General features: G+C 47.7%; 1 protein-coding gene across 4 annotated transcripts in view; it reads right to left on the bottom strand.

Moving 5' to 3' along the window:
- Window positions 1-4,198: 4,198 nt before the first annotated feature.
- XYLT2 (xylosyltransferase 2) overlaps window positions 4,199-18,358 on the bottom strand; it is a 34,415-nt gene continuing 20,255 nt past the window's right edge. For 2 of the 4 annotated variants that reach the window (XM_083598126.1, XM_083598127.1), the window contains exons 5-11: window positions 17,469-17,549; window positions 15,198-15,414; window positions 14,868-15,044; window positions 12,480-12,742; window positions 11,001-11,196; window positions 9,419-9,752; window positions 4,199-6,963 (exon numbers count right to left, since the gene is read on the bottom strand). In XM_083598126.1, the coding sequence (XP_083454252.1) occupies window positions 6,641-6,963; window positions 9,419-9,752; window positions 11,001-11,196; window positions 12,480-12,742; window positions 14,868-15,044; window positions 15,198-15,414; window positions 17,469-17,549 (1,591 nt within the window). In that variant the 3' untranslated portion in view covers window positions 4,199-6,640. The remainder of the gene's footprint in view (window positions 6,964-9,418; window positions 9,753-11,000; window positions 11,197-12,479; window positions 12,743-14,867; window positions 15,045-15,197; window positions 15,415-17,468; window positions 17,550-18,358) is intronic. The other 2 variants (XM_083598129.1, XM_083598128.1) reach the window with 1 other exon arrangement.

Genomic DNA, 18,358 nt, shown 5'->3' with positions numbered 1-18,358 from the left:
TCCGGCGTTCCATTGTCAATGGGTTTTTATTGCGCATCGTAATAGTTTCCCCTGATATCCCCCTACCCCCGAGCTTTAGGCGTCCTGAAAAACAAAGATACGCGGGCAAGAGGAATTTTATTTAAATCGACGATTAAGAAGAGAGTCTGCGTTAAAGTGTTTTCCAAAGATCTCATAGTAGTTGTTGTTGCTCACTTGTGAAGCACCTGCAATTTTCTAAGCGCTCGACCGGCCGATGGATGGATGGATGGCGTGAAAGGACACCTGAGGCCGGAGTATACCTCTTATTCAGCTCTGCAGACCCAGGTAACGAAGCGGCCGCAGAGGTTTCGTTCCTGCATGGCTGCCTCACCAACACAATTGCGTTTTTAAAAAAAGTCTCGACGTTTTCCATATTCTTTCCGTGCATGTTTATGGGTGAAGAGAACAGCGGCCATTCCTAAATCAGCACCACCAGAGGGTGGATGAGAGTGAATTCTGCTGCGTTAGTTATTTTCATCCATTATATACATTAACTCTGCATTATTAAACTACAAATTCTCATCTGTTGCTATACTTCAGATCCTGCAAACGTTTTAACATGTCCAAAACACCGTGAAAGAGGTGGATGGGAAGTCAACAGATATGAGAGTCGTTCAGATTGCATTTTAAAAGAATTGTATTTTAAAAGAATTTGTAAAAATTGAAAATTTAATAAATATATTTTTTAATTAAATTCCCAATCCCTACTTTAGTTAAATCCCTCCTCTCTTTGCATTGCTTGTATTAATAAACTTCTTTACAGGGTTGATACAAAGGAATCAATTCAAAACACTCCATAGCATATTAATTCTTAGTATCATTCAGTGTCTGAAGTTAGGGAGCAGCACTGACAGCAGGAACAAACAGTCCGTACTAGTTAACTAACTCTAGTTAATAAGTCATTTGCAGCTTTGAATTCCTCTGAGTTACAACTGAAGACCTCCCACTAGCTGAGAGTTTGGCAGGTGAGTACGCGCTGGGCCTTAACACTTCATAGGTTCTGGAAATGCAGAAGGCTCATTCATCATGCTAAGTGCCTACCCTTGTGTTCAAGTATCGCACTATAATAACCTTTCACTTGACACCTCCCTCACAATGCTGCTTTGCAGAATGTAAAAAGGCTGCTCCAACAGTGACTCTACAGGAAGCTCCCTCTGCTGGTTCAACTGTTTATCGAGGGACAGGACCCTTCCCCCTCCCCCTCCAGATGTTTGTTTGCTTTACAGAAGAAGATTCCTTCCAAGGACCTTCTACAGCAGTGTTTCCCCAACTTGGGTCTCCAGCTGCTTTTGGACTACAATTCCCATCATCCCTGACCACTGGCCCTGCTAGCTAGGGATGATGGGAATTCTAGTCCAAAAAAACGAGCTAGAGACCCAAATTTCAGAAACAATGTTCTACAGTGCAAGAAACTTCAACTTGCTTGTGCAGATGAGAAAAGGGCAGTCCAGCCCAGCACAACTGGGAAATTCTTTAGACCTCACCATTATTGGACAAGGTAGAATGACCGTTTTTCTAGAACCAGGCCTTTAGAAAGCAACTCTTGCTTCCACACTGAAGGCATGGTGAAGAGATCGCAACACAGCCAGTACACACTTTTCAGCTACGGCAATCATTTGTAATTGTTCTACAGTGGTACCTCGGGTCACATATACTTCAGGTTACAGACTCCGCTAACCCAGAGATAGTACCTTGGGTTAAGAACTTTGCTTCAGGATGAGAACAGAAATCGTGCAGCGGCAGCGGGAGGCCCCATTAGCTAAAGTGGAACCTCAGGTTAAGAACAGTTTCAGGTTATGAACGAACCTCCAGAACGAATTAAGTACTTAACCCGAAGTACCACTGTATTTGTGCCCCTCCCAAAACTGAAATAAAGACCAACAACATACATTACTTGAATCAGAAGCAGACTACAGCTTTTATGAAGTTCAGTGAATCCTATTCAGATGATTCAGTGAATCATCCACGATACCATCAGCTCTCCTGTGATACAAAGCAGGGACCATTGTCTTCTACAGATTTTAGAGTGCTCATCGTCAAACTGTGAAGGATGCTCGCATTTGCAAAGAAGAAATCTTAAGATTCTTACTTCTTGGCACTTGGCAGATATCAGAGGTCACAGCTTGTGTGTGTGTGTGTGTGTGTGTGTAAGAGGTTCAGAGCCGGCTCTACTATTAGGCAGGGTAAGGGAGTTATCTCAGGCAGCAGATGCTGGATGACAGAACTGCCCTGTGCCACTTAATTTAGCCAGCTGCCTTCAGAGAGTGGAGGATCCTGTCCCCTCACTCATGTTGAACTAAGATTCAGATGCCAATCTCACCAGCTTCCATTTGAATGACAAGGCATTGTCTTTCCTTGCAGTGAGAGCCTTGCAGAGCACGTGAAGAACCAAAATGGGATCAGGTGGTGATAGCCCATCAAAAACCAAGCTGTGGGTCTTTTGCTCACCACCAACACCAGCTGACCAACCCTGATTGAGAGGATTTTTGCTACATTAGCCCCAAAGAATGAAACCAATGTGGTTATATAGGCAGACCTAGTGCAGCAGCTACGGCGTTAAAGAACCCAACAGCTGTGTACTTTTGCATACACAGCAGCTAGAAAAATATGGCCCCAAAGCATAAGCTGGTTTTGTTTAACACTCCCCGCCCCCCCCCATTTACCAATAAATGGAAGTAGTCTCCTTGGTGCCGTTACAAAAATCTCTTTGCTGAATGGCTTGGAAAAGTGCCACATTTACTCGATCAGCTCTCATTAGACTCATTAAAAGATGATTATAATATCAGAGCGTGGGCAGCCTCACTTCGCACCCCGGAGTGCAGCAGTGCACAGGTTGGTAATAAAGGGAAATATGGCAAGGTTAATCACGCCTGACAGTGCTACACCAATTTTTGTGCAAAGGGGCCTCTGAACGCTTTGCAAAGATTAATTCATTCAGTTCTTTTGCAAGGCAGGGATAAGGACTTCGTACGGTACCTGGCAACGCCGTGATGATATAGCGCACCAGAGACCCCACAGAATTAGTGATGTGGGTATGAATAAAATTTGCAAATATCTTGCATGCACTTTCTCCCCTCATATAAATGTTAGGGCTGGAATTTGTTTATGGTTGTCAATACGATATCGGGCCAAGTTTATCATCTTGTTATTGGCATATAAAGCCCTGAAGAACTCCAGATCAGGTTACCCCTTGCCTCATAAATCCCTGCCTGGACACCTAGATCCTTGAAGACCTTCTTAGTAGTGCTGCATGCTCCCAAGGTTTTAAAGCTGATCATCTGAATATGATGTATTATTCTATACTTGTTTCATTACTGTAATTTTGTTGATTCTATGCTGTTAACACTCCCATCTTATAAGGCTGTGCTCTGAGCTAGCAAGTTTCACTACAAGGCTTAAAACTTATGGCTATTTCCCAAACTTGGGTCTCCAGCTGTTTTTGGACTACAATTCCCATCATGCCCAACCACTGGTTCTGCTACCTAGGGATGATGGGAGTTGTAGTCCAAAAAAACAGCTGGGAAACCCTGGTCTAGGGGATTCTACACACACACACACACACACACACACACACACACACACACCTTTCAAAATTGCAAATGCTCAGGAATCCAATTTGTGCATGCAGAATATAGAATGCAAATTGGACTTGAATCATCTTGGTTGGCATGGTATTTGCTAAAGGAGTTACACGCGCCCAGGTGTGGAACGTGAGTAAATGGTATGCGTGAAGAATTGGCAACAAGAACAGTCAAATACTCCAGCTAGGGAGAGGTCATAGGCAGTAGGAGAAAGGGGAGGAAATCTTGCACAGACTGCATCCCCCCAACTCAATTCTCAGCCACAGTGTTTGCCTGGAGTTCAAAGGGATCAAGTCGGAGGCAGCGACTGGGTTTCCTGCGCCACCAGCTGATGCAAGATGCTGGAGCGCTATGGCAGCTGACTTTGGCCACTGGCCTTTTTTCTCCAAACATCTCAGTCTGGTGCCGGCAGACTCTTTTGGTACACACCAGGCCACCCAAGGAACCAATGTTACGTTTCTTGAATGCACCCGGAGAAGTGACTGGCTCCAAGATCACTTGTGATGAGTGATGGGGTGTAAATTCTATTAATCATATCTGTCCAATCTGAAACGAAACGAAAGGCAGCCAGCTGCAAGAATTCACTCTTCACACCGTAGAGATATAGATATATTTGTGTTGCATATTTAAGACAACTTTTAACATAATGCTTCCAACACAAAGCTTTCAGCACTCATTCTTTGGAACAGGTTTCAATTCAAGCCCTGCCTAGTTCACCCCCTTGGCTCAGAACGCACAACACGCTTTATGAGTCCCTTTTCCAGACAAAGGTACCCCGACATCACACTGTATCGCTGGAAACGGAGAAGGTTGTGCCCTGGGGGTAGGGGTGGGCAATGAGCCCTGCTAGGAGCTCAGGCCAAAGAAGAATCTGTGTGCTATGGGTCTGGCAAACCCCACTCACAAAAAAATCTTCCATTTTCAAATATTCTTTTTAGCACCAGCACAGCTCTTGAAATCAAAGAACTTTTTTTTTAAAAAAACAAACAAACGAACAAACAGAGGTCATTTGTGATCTGCACTTCCAATCCAAGAACAGAATAAAGGAAACAAGCAGAACGTTTTGAAGAAATGCAGGGAAGTTAACTGCCTTGAAAGGCTCAGACCAAATAACCCCTGAGATCAGAACTTTCCAAACATCTTACTGGGACTATATCAAAACTCTGCACCTCAAGTCCGTTTCGACCACCTCCTAAAGAGGTTTTCCAGAGGCAGCATCAACAGCTCCTCATCATGTCAAGTCGTCTGTGTGTTCTTTCTGATATGGCACACTTAAAACAAAACAAAAGAGAGAGACGGTGTGTGTGTGTGTGTGTGTGAGCGAGAGAGACAGAGAGAGAGATACTCTCCAAAGCAGACTATTTTGTCTTAACACTTCTATTTCAACAGCAACCATTAAGGGGTCCCAGACATTGGTGTCCCCAGTTCAACTGGGGGTGGTTTACTCAGGAACTGGGATATGGTTGAAAGATCAGATCAGGATAAGAAATAAGACTGGACATCAGACAACATTCAGTACAGAATTAAGGTCACTCCCGGTGCATGGGAACACTGTTTTTGGCTGGGAAGTATACAGCTTCAGAGGGCTAAATTAGCCATTCAAAGTAGGTGTAGGTTGTGTGTGTGTGTGTGTGAGGTCACAAACGATGCTGCCTGATTTGACAATGTTAAAAAAAAAGGAAAGGGGGGAAAATCCACATTAAACAGTTGACACACTGGGAGGGGGGAAGGATGTAGGTCAGAGTTGACTATCCATTCTGGCAGTGGTACCAGGGGTAACAAATATCCAGAGACAAGAAAATTCATTCGGAAAACGAAGGGATTTCCTGCCTTGCATCAGACGTCAAGACAACCTTGACTTTATAATAAACCTTAATAAACCTGGCTTAATAAGGCCCTTTGGATGGGACAGGCTGGGCCATTTAGCTAGCTCTGCAATGTGCCACCAAGACGCAAAACACAGCCAGATTTCAAGCCAAAGGGAGAAGGGGAATAGGCAAGGTAGATGGCGAGGCTTGAGAATGAGGCACAGTACAATGGGGTACTGGCAGGTGGTGGTTTGGCACAGTGGGCAGCTCCATTCAGGGGGAGCCTTGGCACAGCTGCCAGAGGGGACAAATCCCTTCCTTGCTTCCAACCAGGAGGGTAGGCAGCTCTGAGCTGCAAAAAATAAAAATAAAAATAAAAAAATAAAAAGAGAGAAGCTCTCTCCAACGTCAGCAGCAAGATCTAAGCTCCTAGCACTGCTAGGAGGGAAACACAAATGTTCCACCCTCTCCCCACCCCTACCGGAATCAGCAAGGAGGACAAAAATCATGTTACAGTGTAAGAAGAAGACAATGGGAACACTGAAATGCTCCCCACCCCACCTCTAGAGGCAGAGGGGCAGGATGACCGCCGTCGCTATTGCACTTTCGTCTCATATATACATAACACATTTGTAAAAAAATAAGAACTAAAAGGATGGGTTTGGGAGATGAGAAACAGGGCTGCCAAGCCAGGCACAGCTGCTCAGAGGACACAGACCCGGTTAAAGTGACGGCCTGGTTGCCTGCATTCCCCCATCTACCCCCATCTGGCCATTTCCCAGAATCCTCTGCCAGCAACCATTTGGGAACAAAGAGTCCTGGATCTTGCAGAGCATCACCCAGAGGTGAGGAGGGCACGCCGGCTCAGGTGCGCTGCAGCCAGGAAGCTGAGAGCTCACCTGCCAGACTAGAAAGAGAGCTTCCAATGCTCGGGACTCGTGTAAATACAGGTAGCCCCTCCCCTATCCGCTTCACCGTCTCTCCAGCCAATCCTGAGAACGGGTGGGCGGGGCCTCTGCCTCCACACCACCTTTGCGCTGCCGACAGCCAATAAGAGTTTCCTGCTCTGCTGGAGAAGATCCCGTTCACGTGAGGATGGTACATTTTCACAGGATGACGAAGTCTCGAGCGTTTGCCCTGCGGAGAGGAGGGGGCCTGTGCGCCCAACCCCACACCCTGCCACGAGGGGATGCTTCCTTGATCCCAACAATGTGCTGCCGGCGGCCCCTGCTACCTCAGCCGCCCGTCGGGCTTGATGGCCCCCAGTTCTGACTTGGGGTCCGGGGAGAGCGAGCTCCAGGAGGTTTTGCTACAGAGCTCCAGGGTGGAGCAGCTGGAGGGGCTTGCCACGCAGAGGGCAGCCACCGACCAGAAGCTGCCGATGCTGCTGTCCGTCCAGTTCTCAAGAGCCTTGCCAATGAGCTGCGTGTGCCGGTGGGAGGCTCGTCCTGTTTCGTCCAAGCGGGGGAGGCTCAAGATCCCAGCCAGGCCCTGGAAGTTCTGCTCCATGTACTCATTTCGAGGAGGACCAGCGTGAAGCCACTTGCCATCGTCTGGGACAGGACACAAGAGGGAAAGGCAGTTAGCTGGGGGCACACGCAGGCCCAAGTGCGCCACAAACCCCTCCAACGAAGCAGGCTTTGGCTAACCTTTTCTCTAGGCCAGGTGTGGGGAACCAGGTGTTGCTCCAGCATGACCAACGGCCAACGATGATGGGACTTTTGGTCAAGCAACATCTGGAGGGCAAAAGGTTCCCCATACCTGCTCCAGGCTCATAATAATACATTACAGTAGTACCTTGGGTTACATACGCTTCAGGTTACAGACACTTCAGGTTACAGACTCCGCTAATCCAGAAATAGTATTCCGCAATAGATCCATTCCGCATCCTCAACACTGGTGGGCAGTGAGGCAGGTAGCTAGGCCAGGCACAGGCAAACTTGTCCCTTCAGATGTCTTGGGGCTACAACTCCCATCATCCCTGACCACTGGTCCTGTTAGCTAGGAATGATGGGATTTGTAGTCCCAAAACATCTGGAGGGCTTCAGGTTACAGACGCTTCAGGTTACAGACTCTGCTAACCCAGAGATAGTACCTCAGGTTAAGAACTTTGCTTCAGGTTGAGAACAGAAATCATGCTCCGGCGGCGCGGTGCAGCAGGAGGCCCCATTAGCTAAAGTGGGGCTTCAGGTTAAGAACAGTTTCAGGTTAAGAATGGACCTCTGGAACGAATTAAGTACTTAACCCAAGGTACCACTGTATAGCCTGTCTCTAGGTGGGGCAGGCCACCAAGGCCAGGAAAAGCAAGGAAAGAAAATCAGCATTAAGTTGCATTGCCCCTCCCTCCCTCATTTGCCTCCACTGAACTGCTTCACTTTCTTTCTGTCTTCTAATTGGACAGGAAGGAGTCAGGAAGAACGGTGAAGCAGCAAAGCCGATGGCAAGGCAGAAGCAACCAAAGCTGCCTTGAAGCTGAACACAGAAGCAGTGCAACGCCATCACTTCTTACAGGAAGCTGGCCTGCCTTACTTGTTGCAGTTGCAACAAACAGAAGGTTGGTCTGCCTACCGCCGCGGGCAGGGGTTGCACTGTATCTTGGGTGGGACAGTAGCAGTGGCAGCTGCCCTACACTTTGCCTGGTCCCTCAGACCAGCAGTCAGGTGGTGGGCGAACCGGCTTGCCTGCCTTGTCCCCCTCTGCTGGTGGAGAGGGAAGGAAGGGCTCAGCTCACCTCTGGCTGAGCCAAGTTTTGTGTGCATGTTTCCTTGCTTAAGAAAGCTCCTGTGTTGTTAGAGCCACTGCCACTTGCACACAGTCTAACTGCTCACTCTCCCGACTCAAGTGGCTTCCTTTCCCCCCTCTTGACAAGGAGCACAATGGGATCCATGGGTTCTCCCCCCCTCCTTTTGCCTCAACAATTCCCTTCCTCCAGTGCCTGCTGCTCTACCCTTCCACCAGCCTCCCACGTTTTCGCTACTCGCCTCAGCGTGTTGCGCTGAGAGAGAACGTTCCCTGGCAGCCTCTTCCTTTCCCCCAAATTGTTTACCCCCTCCCCGACTCCCCAGCCAGCAATTGTGGTGGATAACAGAGAGCTGATTTCCTGAAATCCCGGGGGTGCCGAGTTGCTTGCTTAAAATACAAAAGAAGGCCCTGACTTCCTTCTCCCTTTGTTCCACATACACACTTTTCAATAAAACCCTGTGCAAGCTCACTCAAAAAGCAGCATGCGGCATGGGTAGGCTCGGGCTGTGCAAGTAATTCCACAGAGGCACATGCAGCAAAAATAAAGGGATGAGAGAGGTGCCAGAGTGTGCATAAGCTGTTAAGATACGCTGTATACCTCATGTCTGGACCACCACCTCAGTTCATTGGCTTTTAGGGGGCCAAGCTGTCCATCCTACAGGAAATGGAGGCAGCCATCACAGGCTCTACTAACGTTCCCCTAAAACCAAACTGTGCATGTTTAGAGGTACCACGCGCAATGACTTTTGGGTGGTGGGAGGTACCCCTGGCTGTTCTTGCCACTGCCACGTGTCACCCCTTCACTGAAATTCTAGGGCTGCAATCCTATTAATGCTTACTTGGGAGTAAGTTTCCTCAAAAGACTTTCAAATAAATGTGCTTTAGGACTGCACTGCAGAACCCTTTGACCAGGTTCAGGTTTGTGCAGTGCATATTACCCTGTGCTGCAGAGATTTAAAATCACAAGTATAAATGTGAGAAGGCTGCTTGAGAACCAGCTCAAGAGGACACGGAGAGCGCAACTGCAGACGGGCCCGAAGAAAAGAACCGTGAAGTCAAAACCGACTTCTGACGGCCTACTCAAATATTATGTTTTTTGTGCACTGCCACAAATGCAACGCGTGAATGAGACAAAAGTGGATTTAGAAACAGGAGTATCACACAGGGACACTCAGCACAAAGCTAGCATGGGCTGGAGTGTATGCTTTTGTTTGGGAACTGCAAAGCAACAGTTCCCTCCCCCCACCCCTTAGCTCCCCCCCTCACCTTTCCTGAGAGGCTGCTTGCGGTTGAAGGTCTGTGGGACAACCAGGAACTGGCTCTCACCCAGGGGCTCCCAGAACTGGAGGAGTCGGATGGTCCACACACCTGGGCGAAGAGGCCGGTTGAGGGGAGGCTTGTACTGCGTGAATTCTGCCTCTGCGTCCACTGCAATGTCGTAGGAGGTGGCAATGACATAGGTGGGGTCAATCCAAACGACGGTGGCTGTGAGGTTGGGGCCCCGGGCCCATTTCTGCATGGCCACCGGCTCATCAAAAGGTCCAATCAAGCCACCAAAATTGCGGAAGATCCTCTCTTTTGGGTCCCACTCGGTACCTACCTGCGGAAGGGAAGGAGAGGAACACTCAGAATGGGAAACACCACACACACACACACTATGGGATAATTAATAAACTCGTTTTTCATCATGCTATGGTAGACTCTCCAACAGCCAGATATAACACTTAGAACCTGCCCCAAAGCGAGGGCTTGGGCCAACAATGGTTGTACAGCAGACGTTCAGGTTGTGAACGTGATCCGTGCAGGATGCACTTTTGCAACCCGCAGCATTCGCAACCCGCAGCGGTGCAACTGTGCACACACGGGTTGTGATTCGGTGCTTCTGTGCATGCACAAAGTGCAATTTAGCGCCTCTGCACATGCGCGCCCGCCGAAACCCGGAAGTAACCCATTCCAGTACTTCTGGGTTTCGGAGGGTCCGTAACCTGAAAAAACGCAACCTGAAGCACCTGTAACCCAAGGTATGACTGTACTAAGAAGTTTACAACAGACCAAAAGACACTGGAATATTTTCCAGAAATGGGCAACCAAAACAATCAAAGGGGTGCAAGAGCTTCCCTATGAGGAAAGCTTACAATATTTGTGTCTTTTGTTGTTGCTGTTGTTCTGAGAAGAGGGTGTGTGTGTGTGTGTGTGTGTGTGTGTGTGTGTGTGTTTGTGTAACATTAATTTTTTCAAAGCATTTTCTGTGTGCCGCTTTTATCCATCTGCACAACTGCAGCAGAAAGACACTCACAGAAGAAATTAGCGTGACTGACTGTTGCTTCCTGTGAGGAAGGAAGATGAGGGAGGGACCCGGAGGACGAGAGGGGCAGCCCATCTTATTATCACCTCTTGTGCTGATTTGATTAAGCTGCCTTTCCTATCTATGACTTTTTAGAAGTCCGACTGTTGCAGTTGAACCTCTGTATATATTAAAGGTGTATAAAATTATACAGGGTGTAGAGAAAGCAGACAGAGCAAAGTTTTTCCTTTCTCTCTTGTAATACTAGAACTCAAGGGCATCCAATGGAAGTTGACTGTTGGGAAATTACTGGACGAGGCTGCTACCTTTTGAAGAAAGGACTTCCCCTATAATGAACGACCTGAAGCTGCTGCAAACCCTGAGGCTACAGTGCACTCTGGCGCTTACTCAACAGAATCAACCCACCCATGGTCTCGGCCTACCCTTCTTTTTTAAGACTGGAATGTTCCCGAGACAGAAACTAACTTCTTTTTTGTATCTCCCCATCTTCAAGTTGACAGTTTTGAGCCAGGAAGGACCACCAACAGGAAGCAGGAAGCCTACCTCAAGGTTCTGCAGACGGTTGGCCTGCCTGCTGCGGCCTGCTAGCTTCAGAGTCCCTCGGGGCATCACCCACATTTCCAGAGACTCCACCTGCTGCGATGCAGGGTTTTGTACTTCCTGAGTCACCAAGTAGCCCTGGAAATGGTCGTCGTAGAAGTACAGGTGCACACTGGACGGGAAGCCCTGTGGCTCAAACCTAGAGAGAGGAAGCAAGGAAGAGCAAGTTAACATTTGCATTTCGAGGTAAAGTGGCGAACCTCCAAGTCCGCAGGCCTAATTTGGACCACACTGCTTCCCCATTTGGTACACACTTCCCGATTTGTAGTTCTGTTTCTTAACCAGTCTGCTCCCCTGGCTCTCAGAACGGCCGTAGTAACTTCTCAGAGTCGGAAGACACAGACTCTAGTCCTACACCTTTTAATCCAGGAGAACTATCAGACTGATCCCATTTTCCTGCAGGCCATCAGCTGATGAGACCTTACCTGTCCCCTTGTGCCTCTCATTTCCTGGACGCCCACTGCCATATAAAACATATGATCTGTCTAACTCAGTACTGTCTATTTTCACTGCCCTTCTCCAGTCATACTTGTCATGGAATTCTACTCAATATTGATCCAGAGTAGATTCCAATGTATAGTTAGCAGAGTAAAACTTAAAACACGTTGCAGGATTCCCCCCAAAATAGACCAGAGGCAATTATATTTCATGCAGCAGAGCTTTACTGCTACTGAAGGCAAATGAGCATAATGGTCATAAATACAATACATTCAGGACTGGCACTGTCCATAAGAAATCCAGTTGCTGCAGACTTAAATTAAACTTACAGTAAATCTAAACCTTAACACTAAGCGTACAGAACACCACACCAGAAGGAAAAGAGATAGAAAGAGAAGAAGAGTGGAACTCAGGCTCCTTCTGGCCTCCTATTATAGTCAGCATGACCTTGACAGAAGAGATAACAGAACCAGTTTAAGCCAGCTGTACTCAGCTTCTCTGAAGGTATAACCCAAACACCAGGACCCTTCTGCTTGCTTCTTTCACACAGAGAAGCTTCCAGAACCCTCTTGAATTAAGTAGAATAGGAAATATCTCTGCACATTGGATCAATACTTTCTGTAAATGCAAACTGACAATACTACCCTGAGGACCTTTTGAAAGGAGATACCAGGGCTTGAACCTTCAGGTTTCCTGCTTGCTCCTGCTATCTAGTCCAGCAACCTGTTCTTATAGTGACTCTATCCCAAGCAGGCACACTCCCCACTTGCAATTCCAAACAACTGGCCTTCAGAGGCATATTGCCGTTGACGTTCGGCCCATCTCCAAAGGCGCAGAGTGCCACACGCTGCTGTGGGAGCAGAGAGTCAAGCCAAGAAGGCGGCCCAGGAGTCTGCAGACAAAAGCTCTCCTAACTGGCCACAGAATGTAACTCCCTGCTACTACTATTACTATTATTATCATCAGTCAATCGGCCCGAATTACCTGCAAAGCTTCTCCTCTTTCTGTGCCTGCGCAGATGTCACTTTCCGCAGCCCCAGCCTGGAGAAGGATGTGTACACAGTCAGGGTGACGTCGCTGAGCCCACTCAGCCCATCCACGCGGTCATAGACACTCTCCCAATAGGCCTTGAGGGCTGGTGTGTTAGGTGGGTAGTTACCGTAGAGATGCGAGTCCAAGATCTCCAACACCTCCTGGTTGATCGTGGATTCGAACTTCCTGGCAAAGAAGGTGGGTCTGGAGATTTGCTGAAAAGACACACAGACATTGGGAGGAGGAGGGTGTGTGTTTTACAACATGATTCAGGCTCAAATCTGCAATGTGCAGATGCTAGAAATAAGACTACGAGGAGAGGACAATGGGGGGGGGGGGAGAAGCGGAGGAAATCTAACCGAATAAATCTCCTTTACTTGACCCACACACAAAGATTCCATGTGAAAGGTGGAAGTGAATAAAAAATGCATATATCTGTATCCCATCACTGTTACAATTTGGGTTTCTAGGAACCCTGCCTGGTTGCAGAATCCTGTCTTTTTTTTTTTGAAGAGGTGGCGATTGGGCAAAATATCTAAGAGCAGAAGCAGCTCTTTTAAAGAGGTGGTGGGGAGTCAGTCCTCAACGTTTGCTGTTGCTGCACAACCCAAGACTGCATCTGGATCTGAGCCTTCAGAGATTTAGGTCAGTAGGTACACCCACGAGGTCCTAACTCCCGCTTGAACCCGTTAACCGCAAAGACCGCAAGTGCCAGGGTCCTACTGGAAAGCAGTCCTTGTAAAACAGCTATAGAAACTGACTTCAAATAACATTTTCAGCCAGGAGGCACAACTCTGAAGCCACTGTTAACCCTACGACCTCACCTTTCACTTTGTTTATTCAGGTCGCTGCTGCTGCACCAGTTCGGCTCGTAGGCTCTGAACAGGCCCATCAGAAGGGAGCCAAACTTGCAGGGTCTGTTTTTGAGACACTCAACAGGAGCATCGTGTTACGGTAAGCTCACCAGAGATTAATTCTGGCTCTGATGTTGGATGCTGGTCAAGGCCTCTGAACTTGTGTAATCTACTCTCACATTTAAATTCTGTGCCACCCCCTTCTCCTTGTGCATCTGCACTATCTTCCTCTCATACTTCATGCCAATTACAAGGTTCAAGTCCTCAGCATGAAAACTCTCCACCTGCCCGCACATGCCCTTCATTCCCCTCAAGCTCACTTTCTGTCACTCCCAATGTTTCCTTCCCCACCCCCACCTCTCTCTCTAAATGCCCATCTGCCATGTGCTTCAGCAACCCTCCACAATTCAGCCCCTTTCCTTTTTCACTTTTAAAAAACCAAGCCACCCAAAGTTTCGCCTTCCCATTGCAATTAGATGCTCTCTTCACCACTCACCGTCAGTCTTGGCTCCAGAGATTGCATTCCAATGGTAGGCAGGGCCAGAGGCAAAAAGGGGTGCTAGAAAGGGGCTCGCATGCAGCATTTGAAATTAGCCAGGCGCATTTTGCACCTGGCTATTGGTCACTTCTGACCAAGTGAAGATGCCCGGGTGCCAGGATAGCACCTGGGGTGTCCATCATCTGGAGGTGAATACCTTAGGTTCCTTGGATCTTGGATTGTTTTCACACACTAGAAACAGATCCTGCAGAATTTTATCCACTATATTTTATCTGCACAGTCAGAATGAATTTTAGGAACCAAAAAGTCATATTGAAAAATATGACTTTCCAGCTAGCTGCCTGCCCCCCCCATTGCAACTCGGCATTCTGTTTTGGCGACTGTAACCCTGGTTAAAGGAGCCATTTGGCACCTAGCTTATATATGAGAGCCAGTATGGTGTAGTGGTTAAAAGTGATAGACTCGTAATCTGGTGAACCGGGTCCGCGTCTCCGCTCCTCCACATGCAGCTGCTGGGTGACCTTAAGCTAGTCCCACTTCTCTGAAGTCTCTCAGCCTCACTCACCTCACAGAGTGTTGTGAGGGAGGAAGGGAAAGGAGATTGTTAGCTGTTTTGAGACTCCTTAGGGTAGTGATAAAGCGGGATATCAAATCCAAACTCTTCCTCTTCTATCTGAGTTTCTAACACCATTCGCAGGCCAACTGGAAGGGTGTGGTCGGCCAAATTAGGACTGCAGGCTGGATGTCTCTCCCCACTGCTGCTACAAGCACTCTAGATACAACAGTGGGAGTAAGCAGCACCACTTTAGAAGTACTAATTCAGAGCGACCAATACAATAAAGCCCATGGATGGGAGAGAAGCTGAGTTACTTTGATTACTGCAGAAGAGGAATAGGGGAGACAAATCAACTCTTGAGAGCAGGAGTGAAACCTAATTTCAGGAGAAAGAGAGGGAGGGAGGGAGAAAAGAGGGAATGCTTGGGGCACCTGTAGCCGCAGGAAGTCCTGTGGCTTGAAGTCATTCGGGGAGCAGCCGCACCAGTCCACTATGTGTTTATACTGGCATTTGCAGCCCAGCTTGCGGTTCCAGTTTGTCACCCGGAGGTTGTTGTCTACAAGGGTCTCACAGGCGTGGCTGTTCTCCAGGACAGTGTGGAAGAAGGACTGTAAACAGAGAGAGAGAGAGAGAGAGAGAGAGAGAGAGAGAGAGAGAGAGAGAGGAGGGAAGGAAGGAGGAAGAACCACAGTGAGCAACATGGCAACCCCAACACCAAATGAACTGGGGAGGAACGCAATCGGAGATACCAGCCAACCCACCTCTGCTGGGAGAAGCGTGTAGGTGTAGAACTGCCGTAGCTGGGAGACCAGCCGGTCACTGGTATAGACCACATATTCCACAAAGCTTCGAGTGAGGGCGAACCAATCCGAGCCGCCGTCCACCACGATGCCCTCTGGGATCTGCCGTTCGCCCAGCCGCCACATGTGAGAGTCGCACTCGTGGAAAAGTCTGTCTAGGCCCTGCTTCTTGATGAACCTGTGCAGGGATGAATGCCTCAGATTCACTAGAAAGCAACGTGGAGTTTTCTGCATTAAGATCAGAGCAAGAAGGGTTCTGTAGAATGCTATACTCTTAACTTTGGGTTCCACAGCCAGGAAACTCCAAACATTCTGCATAATTACATTTGCTTTGCTTAATTCATCACTAAAAGCACTTTTCATGAAGTAACAGCCTCTTTGGTTTTCTGCAGAGACATCAGCCTGGCTCTGGTCATCTACTATATCAGAGTTTTTCAATCTTTTGGGATCCATGGCTCCCTTGACCAACCACATACTTTCTTTGGCACCCCTGTGGGGCTCAGGAGCCCAGTTATGTAACCCCTTGCCTGCAGAACCAGCAGCTCTTTACCCTTTTCCGAACACCCTCCCTTGTGGAGTGTTCTTCTCTTCTCCCCTCTCCTTGGGAGTCCTCTGGGCAGCCGCCCCTGGTCTCTGAACTGCTCCCCCTGCCCTAAAGAGAGGTGCCTCCTCACACTGCCCCACAGGGGTTTGGGAAGCACCCCATGGCCAGCCCCAGAGGCGCCATTCGCTTGGAGAGCTTGTCGCCAGGGCTGCTGCAACAAACAGCTAGGCAAGACTTTGGGAGGCAGAGACATGAGAAGGCATCAGAGAAGGGGAGGGAATGAAAGAGGGACAGAGGCCAGTGTTGCCTGCAGCACCTCTGACCACCATTCAAGGCACCACAGGGTGCCATGGCACACTGGTTGAAAACCACTGTACTAGATCATTGGTGGGGAACCTGGTTACTGGGACTACAACTCCAGCCTCCCTTGACCCTTGCTCTAGCTCTGGCCTACCTCTCAGTGTAAACACAAGCCATTGAACCTGAGCTTCCACCCACCACGAACCACCATTGGCAGGATTGGCAGCAACGGCAGCAGGTATGCCCCGTGCTTATATTTTATTCCATTCTCAGTTATGCTGTTTTTAATGCGCATTTTAATATTTGACTTCTTTTAGTAAAGCTTTCTTTGGAAATGTTTAAGATTTTGTTGTTTACTTTGCTGCATTAAATGCACATTCTGTAGCTGACCTTCTTTGCCATGTTTTATTCTGAAATCTTTTCATATTTTGAAATCTTTTATGACAGTAATTTAGTTTCCTGTTAAAATACATTGCTTGGAATGTATACTTTATACAGTCGTACCTTGGTTTTCGAACAGCTTAGTTCTTGAATGTTTTGGCTCCTGAATGCCGCAAACCCGGAAGTGCGTGTTCCGGTTTGCGAACTATTTTTGGAAGCCAAACGTCCAACGGGGCTTCTAATTGGCTGCAGGAGCTTCATGCAGCCAATCCGAAAACACGCTTTGTTTTCCGAACGTTTTGGAAGTCGAACAGACTTCCGAGATGGATTCTGTTCCGACTTCCAAGGAATGACTGTATTTGACTTTCTTCAGCAATGTTTTCTTCTGGATTGTTTTATTTGCTGTTTTAATGTGTTGCAAGCCGCTTTGAGGCTTTTTCTTAAAAAATATACAGCAGTATAGAAATTAAACGAATAACAACAACAACAATAATAATGCTGGCTGGGCCTGATGGGAGGTGGAGTTCAACAGCGGGAAAGCTGCAGAACAGTCACTCCTGTTCAGGAAAGAGGCTTCCACAGCTACCATGATTCTGCCAACACTTTCCCTTCAAGGTATAGGAGGAGCCTCTTAGGCAGCAGTCAGGCAGCAGCAAATGAAACTGGCAGCAGAGTTGCCAAAAAAACCACACAAAGATAAACTGAGGAGAAGACTATGAGAAGTTTTCAGATTATTCACTTACAGCAGAAGCATCTTATCTACAACCTTTGCACTGTAATGGATTTCCGTTGTTTTGGGTTGCAGCTAGAGTTGTGATAGGAGCAGTGGGAGGACAACGGTCAGGAACATGGTGAACGCACAGTTTTGTTCCAGCAGAAGGCCCAATGAAGATTCCTTTAACTTTTCCAAACCTTTGGGCAAACCCCCATTCTCACCACCACCTCTACCCCGTTCATGGTTCATTTTTAACCTCCTCCCCATGCTGTCTCTCAATCGAGGGAATTACCTGGCATTATCTCGGCCATGAGACTTCAGGAAATTCTTGTCTCGGTGTTTCGACAGGAACGTCACCAGCTCCTCGTTGGTCCTGCAGGTGGCAGCAATTCAAAGGAAGAATTAAAACAACCAAAGCAGGGGTTCAGCGGCAAGACTAGAGGGCTTTTCAGATAAGTCAATTATAGTACGATGAAGTGGGGAGGGGAAATCATGGAGGCAAGTGCTGCCCCAACCTATCTGAATCTGTCTGAAGAGAGACTGCACACAACAATATATGTCTGGCTTCTTCCCACATTATCAAAATCCCTGTTTTTCCAAGTTCCCCTCATGGAGAAAGTCCTGCACTCATCCCACCCCCCCCTTGGGGTCCCTTTCAACTCTATAATTCTAAGATGTACATGAATTTTCAAAAAGAGAACAGCAGGACAGGAAATACGACGCAGCTTCTGCAGGAACAGAGAATGCAACGCTTATGTTTTGGTGATGAAGCCATCCAGTGTATTTTGGAAAGCCTTTGTCTAGTAATATGAATCTGCCTGGGCAAAAGAGGAAAGAACTAACTGGTGAAGCCCACACACTTCAGTGGTGCAATGATTAAGAGTAAAGGATGAAGGCAGTTTGAGACTTGTCAGGCTCTTTGTTAATGGATAAAAAAGTGGCAGCTTTTAAGCTCTCAAGGTATTCTTTGAAGAGCAGAAACTCCAATGTGGCCTAATGCAAAAGCAAAAAACCGAGTTATTATTTGTGGTCAGCCACTGTCTAACCAAGTACAGGGGAAATAACATTCGGAATTGTTAAAAGAACTAATGGACTCTCTCTCCTCCATCATAAAAAGAGTTGCAAAGGGGAGCACTTTCCCCTAAGTTTGTTGCAGAAGTTAATCATGAAAAGTTTGCGAGG

Source organism: Podarcis filfolensis, assembly GCF_964270895.1.
Source record: "Podarcis filfolensis genome assembly, chromosome: 2".
Taxonomy (NCBI): domain Eukaryota; kingdom Metazoa; phylum Chordata; class Lepidosauria; order Squamata; family Lacertidae; genus Podarcis; species Podarcis filfolensis.
The sequence above is the reverse complement of the archived record's forward strand: the minus strand, read 5'-3'. Positions and strand labels throughout refer to the sequence as shown.